General features: G+C 39.8%; 1 protein-coding gene across 1 annotated transcript; it reads right to left on the bottom strand.

Moving 5' to 3' along the window:
* Positions 1-7,356: 7,356 nt before the first annotated feature.
* LOC147421361 (uncharacterized) lies at positions 7,357-8,023 on the bottom strand. The gene is made up of 2 exons (XM_086504947.1): positions 7,709-8,023; positions 7,357-7,467 (listed from the first exon to the last, which is right to left on the bottom strand). The coding sequence occupies exons 1-2, from the start codon at positions 8,021-8,023 to the stop codon at positions 7,357-7,359; spliced, it is 426 nt and encodes a 141-aa protein (XP_086361073.1).
* Between the last annotated feature and the right edge of the window lie 3,137 nt (positions 8,024-11,160).

Here is an 11,160-nt window from a genome sequence, read left to right on the forward strand (position 1 = left end):
GGCTTCAAACACCTTCAAAGGTGGAGAGAGCTAGTGGGGAATGAGTTAGGGAAGAGGATGAAGAAACATTCATAGGAAAAAGAGATAGTTCCTCACTTATCATCACTCTTCTTGCTTAGCATACATAATAGAATAGTAATAAAGATGGAGAAGATGGGAGGCTTAAGCATTGGAGCATGGCTCTTGGTTGGATTTGCATTCCATAGCCAAGAGTGTTGGTGTAGGCTCTCAACTCCTCTACAAGCTTGGAGAAGGAGATGGAGCTCTTGCACTTTGCACCTCACACAATGAGAGTGTGTGTGGGAGAGTATACCCCCCAAGCTAGCGTCCTCCTTGCTTTTGTCAACCCCCTCTTCTAGCTCAAGATGGAAGCTCATTGGACCCCTACAAGCCAAGCCAACCACATGCAGAGTGCATATCAAGCAATCGTGCTAGCCTTGGGACAACTGTCCCCTTTCCCCTTTGAGAGAGAGGACTTGATAAATCCATAAATAATTAATTTGATTAACTAATTTATCATTGGACCCCTTGAGAGGCCAATCAATAGGCCTTAGGCACACCATGAGGGCAACATGAAGAGGAACTTGACAAGTGTCCTAGATGGCTCTTTAGACCAAGTTTACCTTGTGTGAGGGTGTGTGTGTTCTCTCTCTAGCTCCTATAATGAGGGCTCACCCCCCGTTGAGTAGGGATCATGTTGAATTTGTGGAACACCTCAAGCCCCTCAAGCACCTTAGTCATGGAGCACCTTAGCACCGTAGTCATTAAGCACCTCAAGCACCTTAGTCAACAAGCATGACAAGCACCTCAAGCTTGGGCAGGGTTCCCACCTCAAGCATATCCCTAGCTTGCCTAAGGTCAAAGTACTTTTAACACTAACCTTTGGAGGTCTTTAATGAAGCTAACCCTAATGTATTTAAGCTCCATTAGCTAGCCTTGCTATTTGACATACGATCTCTCATTTGGACCCCTTTACCATTGGCATTGTGTTGAGATAGATCCATAAGCACATGTCTATATTCTAATCCTTGTTCCCGTTTATTCTCCTACATTAAATGATCAGTTTAATATGAGAAAATCATTTGGGTTGGTTAGATATTAGATTTTATGACATTACCTCTCTCTTGAAATCATAGTCGTCCTCGACTATGAGGTAGAAGAGATAAAGCTTTAGTCATTAGTCACTGTTTCTTAGTGGGTAGAGGATCCCTTTTTACCCTACGACATCATTCCAAGATGGATGACTAATCCATTTGGTGCTTGGGAGATGTAGCTACCGCATGCATGTCTGCTCTTTAGTCCATTTCATTCTCCCAAAGTAGAGTGACAAATTCTAGTTGGTGTTTGAGAGACGTCGTCATCACAAACATGCTAAGCATGCATACTATTTAAATGTGTGCACAATAAAAAGAGAATTAGTCTTATAAGACGAAAACATTGATAATTAAAAAGAAACATGTACATTTGCTTACTCTAATGTAGCATTGTAAGCATTGACAAGGTTCATAGTATTCTTAAGCTTTATTCCTTGCATCCATCTAGCATCTTCAAAAGGATAATTTTTGAACTTAATAAGATACCGTCAGATAATCTTACCATGTCATAGTACCTTGTCTTCATGCCGAAGGATAGCTTCGGGTTGTAGCACCTCTTCTTGATCTTCGATTTTGGGAGGGTCTTCAATAATTGGTTCCCTTGGTGGCTCTCATTTGTAGGGCTTAAGTAGGCTTACGTGAAAAGAATTGTGTATGAGCCATTGGTTGGGCAGCTTACCTTTTTATGAAAATAATTCCCGTAAAAATCATGTTTGGTCTCGTTTTTCCTCCAGTGATCATTTTTAAATCTGACAGAGACTAAAATTAATATTCTTATGCTTAGGTCCTTCTAAAAAGCACATTGCTTTTCAAAAACACCGGAAAGCACGAAAAGCGAAAAATAGCGTAAAAAGAAAAAGAAGCAAAATTTTCTAAAATTAAACCACGAGTTCCCCTTGTCCACTGGAATAAGAAAACGGACATGCTTTTCACTAAAAAGAACTAAAAATCATGAAAAGCTAAAAATAGTGTGAAAAGAACTCGAAAAGTAGATTTTTACAAAATTGAACCATAGCTTCCTTGGAACATGTAGATTAAGGACCTGACCCTGCTTTTTGCAAAAAAACACCTAAAAGCATGAAAAAGCTAAAAATGGTAGATTTTTCCAAAACTGAACCAAACGTTCGTCTGACCTAATGGAACATGAAAACGACCTTGCTTTTTACTTTAGAACCTTACAATGCTGTCAATCAAGCATCTTAAATCAAAATTTGACAAAATAGATATTGAAAGCTAATTTTTTTATTTTTAAAAGAGACCCAAAAATTGGGGATCTTACATCTTCCCACACTTGAAATTTCGAGGTGTCCTCACCTTGACATGAAATTTGGGTAGTTCAGTCTCATTACATCATAACGTTCCCAAGTGCCATCTTTTTGGCATCGACCATTTAATAAGCTGTTCAATAATGGTTCGATTACGTAGAGGCTTAGTTTTACTTTGAAGTATCACTTACTTCAAAAGTTCCATCGATAGGAATCATCAAGAATGTTTTATGGATCAGGTACATACTTCTTGAGTAAGTTGATGTGAAAAACATCATGTACTTTTATGTGTGGTGGTAACAAGAGTCTGTAACCTTGATCATTAACCCTCTCTGTGATTACAAAGGTCTACAACATCTGATACTAAGCTTCTGACACTTTCCCATTGATAAGGAACTATGTTTGGGTTTTACTCTCAAAAATACCATATCACCCTCTTCAAAAAGTCTGATAGATCATTTAGGGTCATCATAACTCTTATGTCTATCTTGAGCAGCTTAATATCCTGCCGTATAAGATTGGTTTTGTAGTTGCATTTCATCCAACATTTCTTTGGACGCTTGAACTCGTATGAGAGGGTCTGTCCATTTGAGTGGACTAAGACACTCTCGTCCATATAATGCTTGAAAAGGAGACATCCCAATTGAGCATTGGAATGAGGAATTATACTCAAATTTAACCAAATATAAATATCTAGTCCATTTTATCTGATCATGCATACAATAAGCTCTTAACATTTCTTCAATGATTTGGTTGGTTCTTTCAGTTTTCCCATCATTTTGAGGGTGATAAGCAGTACTAAAGGCCTACTGGATTCCTGTAGCTGAGAATAAGGATTTTAAAAAGTTTGAGGTGAACTTCGCATCATGATTAGAAATTAGCCATCAAGGTAAACCATGATACATGAAAACACCTTTCATGAAAACTTGAGCTATATCCTTAGCTGTAAATTTTTTCTTGACCGAAAACAAATGGGTCATCTTTGTAAGCATATCAAAAACCACAAAAATAGAGTCACATCCTAGAGATGTAGAAAGTCCTGTAATAAAATCCATGGATATGCATTCCCACTTCATTTTTGGTGCATCAATAGGTTGAAGCTTACCGGGGTATTGAACTCGTTCAACTTTAATACGTTGACATGTTAAACATCTTGTAGCATAGTTCAACAGATCACGCTTTACTCCTGGCCAAAAGAAACTCTTACTTATAGTAGAGTAAGTCTTAATGTATCCTGGGTGTCCTGCTATAGGAATATCATGAGATTCCTGTAATATCTAAAATTTGACTCCACCTTGATTTGGGATACAAAGACTGTTAATACTGAAGTAAAGGTCATTGCCTTCAACGTGGAAGCCTTTGATTTTCCTCTCTTGCTTCTCTGTGCGAGTATTTAAGTTCATTAAATACTACATTTTTTTGTAATACGAGTCGTGAGACAGACCTTCTCAAATAAGGTCAAATAAGGAAGTAGTAGAGGTTATGACAGCCACTACAGTACTCTTTTTGCTTAAGGTATCGGCCACAGATTTTCCTTCTGAGGTTTATATTTGATTCCAAAATTATATTTGCATAATAACTCCATCCATCTTCGTTGCCGCATATTAAGGTCAGGTTGGGGTGTAGATCCATTTTAGGCTTTTATGGTCGGTATGTAGCTCAAATATCCTTCCAAGAAGATAATATCACCATACTTTACGAGCATGCACAATGGCTAATAATTCCAAGTCATGAGTAGTATAATTTAACTCATGTATACGTAACTTACGAGATTCATAAGCTACTGGTTTTCCTTCTTGAGATAGAATGCCACCAATTGCTTGTCCACTTACATCAATGAGCACATTGAATGTCTTTGAGAAGTCTGGAAGCTGTAGTATTGGAGCATTCACCAAAGCTTCTTTGAGTTTCTCAAAATTAGCTTGAACACGTCCATTGCAAGTAAACACTTTAGCTTTCTTAAGTGTATTAGTCAATGGAGATGTAATCTTAGCGTAGCCTTGAATGAATGTGCGATACCATCCTGCTAAAACAAGAAAGATGCGTACTTCTCGTACTTGATTTTGGTGTAGGCCAAGCTATAACAGCTTTGATCTTAGTTGGATTAGTAGAAACACCATCCTTGGATACAATAAATCCAAATATTCCACCTTCTCAGTGAATGTTGGGACGTCATCCTAGCATAGGGAGGACATCAACATAATGTCAATCCGAGGAGTAGGATCCGACTAGGGCATGGAAACACACAAGTGGCTTGTGCGTGCCAAATGGAGGATTAGAAGGTGAAACCTACACACAAAGAAAGCTACGGAGCGGGTAAGATGTTTCTACGAGGAGTGAGCACACTACTTACCCTACCATTTGGCCTAATATCTCACACACAAGCTTAATCACGCACTACTCTCTAATCAATCACTAATCCAACTCTAATCAAGCACACAATGAGCATAGAATAGCATAGAATGACCACACCGGGCACCAACACTCTACACAAGCCTACACACACTTAGTAGCATGCTTAAACACGAGGGGAATATGAAAAAGAGAGAGATTAATCAACAAATCAGCCACTAATCTTTGATTAATCAAGCATTGATTACACCATGAGCAAATCAGAGAGAAGAGGTTAGAGTTTAGCTATTGGCATGAGGTCGAATCGTCCATGCACACGTGTAGAAAGCTCAAGAACTCCATAGCCATCTCCTTCTTCACAAAGCTTACTCAAGTGAGTAAGAATCCCCTTTCACATTGTGTGTTTTGAGTTATATACTCTCTAGGCTTTTTATAAGTGGTCGGGCACCCAAATGGCCAAACTCACTTAATCTGCTATTTGCACTGCCTAGGATCTAAATATAGCTCAATGTTTACAACTTGGAACTCTTGATGAGCCCAAAACATAATTAGAACCCGCATTTGCGGTCATTTTACGAAAAATCCTAAAACTTAAGTGACCATCAATTGTGACCGTAACTCCATAGATAGTCATCAATTCCAATTCTTCTCTGCATCTGCTGCTTGTATTTGCTTCATCTTCACCTTTACTTCGCATCTGCATCATCTAGCCTCGTTAGCATTTACTAAAAGTAGTAAGTAACATCTTTGACTAGTCCGTTTGGCCATTGTTGACTTAGCCACCAAACACTCCCCCCATCCGATTTCAGTGCACGTCCTCGTGCGCTGCCTGGTTGGCTGGCACTGGAGAGATTTGAAATTGGTGGCGAATGTTGTTCTGAAGAGCTGTAAGCTGTTAGGTTGACTTGTTGGTGTAATATGAGATTAGGCATTTGGATTCAAGTAAAAGCAATTAGCTTGAGTTATTATGGGAATAAAGCAAAATAAAAAGCTAGGTATAGTACATTAGGGTCTGGAAACCCTGGATTACCAATGGGGAAAAACCTCATGGGAAAAAGTGCCCAAAGGTATGTGATCTTATTATGGGAATATACAATGATGGGTGTTAGGGAGGACTGAATTGAGTGGGCTTATATAAGTAACATGAAAGTGAATTGTTTAAGTCTTCCGTCCCTTGAAAAGGGTCGATGATCTGCCTTGAGTCTGGAGTTTCTTTGTTGCTGCATGTACCTGCAAGGTGAGTGCATGGGTGGAACAATAAAGAGTGCGTAATGCAAATGTCCAATTATGGGACATTCGATATGCTTGCACAGATTTATGCATGGGTAAGATTATGCTGTGCGAGAGAAGAGTATTGATGGGTGCTCCTCAGAGTTAATGCAGCTAAAAAAGTAAATTAAATTCACTTTACTAGCTTCCACTACTTTTGAGAAGGGCGTTTGATGCAATGGTTTCCACTCTTCTAATGTGCACAAGTGCGTGTGTGTTTTGTTTTGAACACTTCGCCTCTCCACCATGATTAAAATAATAGATTTACTATGCTCACCTATCCAGAATGAGAGACTTGATATAATTACGCTCAACTCTTCCAGCTTGAGCTGTAGCCTAATTAGCTAGACTCATAGACCACAGAAAAATATTAGGACTTGAAGCTTAGGTCTAACACTTTGCTCATTTATCGGCTCAGCTGCCCGACTCTTGACTTTTTTTATTTTGACTTGACTTGACTACTATCTTGAGCTCTCAACAAAGTATATCTAGACATTTAGAGCTCAGATCCTCAAAAAGAGGGTTATTAAAGGACCATATTGGCAAAGTAGGGTTTTGCTGCCATACCTGGGTGACCTTGGTTGTCAAAATTCCTTGTTTTAACTTTTGGTCCATTATCTGAGAAGATTGGCTAGTTTCATTTTGTTGGAAGTGGGAGATGACTTCAATATTCTTCTGCTCCTTTGTCTGCTTTGGCACCCATATGTATCTGCTATTTGTTGTTGGATTGTTTTTACAGACGACATATTGACTTTTTGGACTTGTATCCTTGATCTGTTGGTGTTTGTAGCTGAAATTATCTTCAAGTTGTGTAAAATCTGGTCTTGGTGCCTTGGGTAGCCAGATTTGTTTTTGTCCTTTGTAATATCCCTGCGCTTGAAGTATATTTGATGGCACAAATATTTTTGTCTGTACTTTTGTACTCGATTGTATCTATTCCGTGCCATTTTTGGGAATCACGGTTGGTAAATTCCCTTGAAGATATGTAGGCCTTCTAGATTGAGAATCGTTTTTGAACCTGTTTCTAGCCCTGTTGTTCGATCTCCTATTTTGAGTTGAATTTGATCTTGATTTACCTGTTTGTTGTTTTGGTTTGAAGCCACTTGCTACTGTATAGCCTGATATCTTTGGTTTAGGTAGCCAAACATTTGGATGACCACTGTAGTAGCCTTGCTCTTTTAAGCTGTACTGGGAGGCAATCCATCCCATTTGTTTACCTGAATTGTTTGGACTAGGATCATTTACCCAAACTGGATCTTTGACATTGATGTCATTGGCCGCAACATAGGTTTTGATGTGCTGCTTGTGTCTTTGTTTACTCTGGGTTGGATATTTTGGCTGAAAGAACTTTTTATACTTTAGTCTAGATTGTTGGTCTATCTTTCCATGGGGTGTTGAATCCACAACTGTTCGCATTGATTGTTTAGCTGCATTTGTGACTTCCTTGTTGGTCTTCGTTGCTTGTGGATGACATGCTTTGGTGAGTTCTGCATCTAAACGGACTTGAACAGTCCTTTGTGCCTCTATTTTTGACAATCTGTTTGAGTCTTTAATTTCCTCTGCCAGCTGGACAGAAGTATGTTGACTCTTTTCTCCAGATGGAATGCTTACCGTGGCCTTTGGTCCACATTGCTCTTTATTGATCTGTTTGTAGGTCTTTTGATAGGCTTCATGTGCTTGATGCACCATTTGCTTTTGATTGTTCAAGTTAATTGTGATTTGTGTCACCTTTTGTTCTGTGGCATCTTCCATTGGCGAGACAATATTAGGATCTGTCTTTATGACCGCCTCTGCCTTTTGATTCAAGTCTGGCTTTGAACACATTGAGACGTCTGTTTCTTGGCTTTGAGACTTGATCTCTGGCTTTGTTGAATTCTGATGTACATTCATTAGCACTGAACTATCTGTGCTATTAGCATTATTATGTAGAATCTTTGATTCCACATTTCTGCTTGTTGAAATCTTCAGTGGCAAGTCCTTGACTGCCCGTTCTTGCCCTGGTTCTGGGTCACATATAATTTCTTCATCCACTTCCTTTGACATTAGATCGTCCGCTGCATCTTTGTCGGATCTTTCGACTTCAGGCCTGAAAAATTCCAAGCTATTTGAGACCATCTTTTGTAGCTGATCTTTTTTGGCAGCTTGATTTTCAATCAAAATATCATTGACGCCTTTGACCTCCAATATTTTAGTCATCAGTTTGTCTCTGGTATCCTTTGACAAGATATGCTTTCTTTCTGGCGACTTTCTATTTGGAGAAGTTTGCTTTAATGATTCTGCTGCTTGCAGTCTGATACTGTCTTGGTTTTGCTGCTTCATCATATCTAAGTGCATCTTTACTGGGCAATTGGGTATTAGATGATCAATGCTACATTCATAGCAATGCACATCTATTCCTATTTGTTCTATACCTGGTTGAGGTATCTGTCCATAATATTGTTGGTATTCGTTGCCCATAGTATCTTGGATCAAATATGTCATCAGCATGACATGTAGATACTTAAAAACCAACACTGACGCTGGCTTTGACTGATTGCCCTTATCTTTTTCGATTGTGGCATTCTCAAGAAGCTTGTAATGGCTTCCATTATAACCCTGGTAGATGGTCGTTTCAGCCCCTGCTTCAGTGACCAACTTTAATTCTATGTCTGTTATCAACATGTGATCCTTTATCTGTGGCTTCTGTATAGTCTTAGGACTATGTTGTCGATTCAATCCCGTATTTGGCTTCAGTTGTCTGCTGAATTGTAAGAGAGTATTGTGACTCTCCTTTGCTGTTTGCAATTGATAGGGTTGTCCTGATTGCAGTAAGTGAGGTGGAGATTGGACTCCCCCCATCCGAGAGTGTTCCCTATCTATAAGAGGTATCTTTCTTATGCCAGATGTGGATATTCTAGCTTTGTCATCTAGCTCAGCTGATTGAGCTAGGTCTTTGTGGCGTCGTGCTAACTCAATAGCTGAATCTTCCATTGATTGTACGTGTGTTTTTGTTGGTACATTTTGTGGTGCATGTATAGTGTTCTGTACCTGTGAATGTTGTGTTGTGGCACTCATCCGTGTAATGAAAGGAGTTAAATTGTGCTCATACAAATTCAAAGTCCGATCATGTGTCAATGGAAGCCTAGAGCTTTTAAAGTGCACTTCCCTATCTTCTAGTGATTGACTTTGTGCAATAATGGCAGTGTGACTAATATTTACTTGGTTAGATATCATTTCGTCATGTGTCCGTTGCTCAATTTGGTCTTGTGGAGTTGAAGGTGACAAGATGAAAGCTGCATCTCTTTCTGAGAATTTATCTGCAATAAGATCTAAATCATAGCATCTCCCATCTATATCATAGCTCTTGTCTCCAATGCGCGCTGCCCATAGTGTCCTAGGAACTGACTCGCTAAATGTCCTTACCCGCGTGACTTGAACCCATCTTTGTCCATCAAAATCTACATAAATTGGATCTTTCCATCTCGTTTCGTGGATCCAATGAAGGGCTATTGGTTCAGGTTGCTTGTTGACTTCTAAAGTGGTTGAAGGCAACTGTCGTTTACACATGGCTTCAAGGAATTCCTTCCTACTGACTGTGTCTTCATTTTTTGGCAGATTGATTATAGTAGGCCCCGTCTCTTGAGTGATTTCTCTGTTCTGAGCTACCACTGTATCTGCATTGGAAGCTAAAGGTAAGCTCATTATCAAGCGGTAAATATTACCACTTGTCGACATGTATTTGTAACCCAACTTTGAACCATCTTCATGAGCTATGAAGCATTGATCTGGCTCTTCCATCGCTTGTTGAGGTGTTTTTGCTTTCTACCATCTACCCTCCATATCTCTATAGAGATTGCTACAGTTTTTGTCCTTGTAATTTGACTTTATCAAGTGCATAGTGACTCGACAACTGCTAACCTCTGGAAGATCTTGCTTGTGCAATTTTCTTATGTCCAACTCACTACTTGTTTTGAGCTTCATGTACACAGATCCTAAACAATCTTCCATTAGGTTCTTTTGTGAATTAGCCATGTTGGTAGCTTCGTCTACTTCCACAACCTGTATTGTCGGACTTTTCAACGCATTTTGCTTGGACTTTAGATAGCGATTGTCTGCATCATCCATGTAGCATGGAAAGTCTTTGAAATGACCTATTAACTCCAACCTGACGCCAATTGATTTGACTGTTATTAATGAGCTTGAAGCTGCATCATAACTGCTTTGATTTGCCAATGTTTCCATTGATTGTGGCTGTTGCATCTGTTGCTCCATTTTTCTTTCAACCCTGTTACCTGACCTGCTGAGCACTTGTATTCCCTTTTTCTAGTCTCTCCCACGGGTGACCAGTGGTTTTTGTAATTCAAAGCTCTATGCTAGGCTTAGCTATGATCTCGACGATCTGATTTACCTGTATAGCTGTAGCACTAGTTGGCAAGATACTTACCACTGTACTGCAACGACTACTCGCCTTTGTGATACCTCGATTCCAGTTGATTGAGCTCAATTTGCCTGTTGACAACACACTTTATATGGCGTTTAATTTAAATTAAACCACCACGCAGGTGACCATAGGTCATCCGACTTCTGAAGTGTATCTGTTCGCAATTTTTTTTTTGCTTTTCCGGCCTCACTGTTACTCTTATCCCTGGCACACTCAATTTTTCAGCTTCAATTTGCTCTTTTGATGACTTGCACGGAAAGTTCTGTCTGGCAATGCTCAATTTCCAGCCTCCTTAAGGTCACTACCATTCACTGCAGCTACTTTTGCCCAGATGTATTACCACGTCATCATTAGGTGTAGGTCTAGCTGCCGTATGTAGCGGGTGTGAATAAGGTGGTGGACCTCACCAAAATTTTGTTGTCAATTGAATCCTGCTTATCGCTGTTAGAGGAATACTCTGAAGCTGCCGTTTGGCCTTCCTCGTGTGTGATGGCAACAAATATATCAACTCAGTGGGAGATGTGTGAATCACCCCCTATTCGAATATTTGAAGCCCTCTCTTCCTGTTGTTGCTGCCGTCATAGACTTCCCGAATTCGACTCGACGCTCGTTTGTATGGGCTGTGGGCATGTTATTTCCCCTTGTATGCCGATTTTGCCGGCCCCGGCTTGGCAAGTGTGTGTGTTGTGTCTATGTGTCGTGTTGAAGGCGGGAACGAGGGCGCGAAGGAGTGTGCATGTGTTGCGTATTTGTGTGTGTA

This window comes from Adiantum capillus-veneris, chromosome 28 (genome assembly GCF_014529385.1).
Source record: "Adiantum capillus-veneris isolate H3 chromosome 28, ASM1452938v2, whole genome shotgun sequence".
NCBI lineage: Eukaryota > Viridiplantae > Streptophyta > Polypodiopsida > Polypodiales > Pteridaceae > Adiantum > Adiantum capillus-veneris.

Bases quoted from the DNA above. Each gene is read 5' to 3' on its own strand.
- LOC147421361 (XM_086504947.1), bottom strand. From the start codon at position 8,023: ATGTCAAAGGAAGTGGATGAAGAAATTATATGTGACCCAGAACCAGGG. The intron at 7,468-7,708 runs GTGACACAAATC...GTTTAGATGCAG, and splicing joins AAGATGCCACAGAACAAAAG to AACTCACCAAAGCATGTCAT.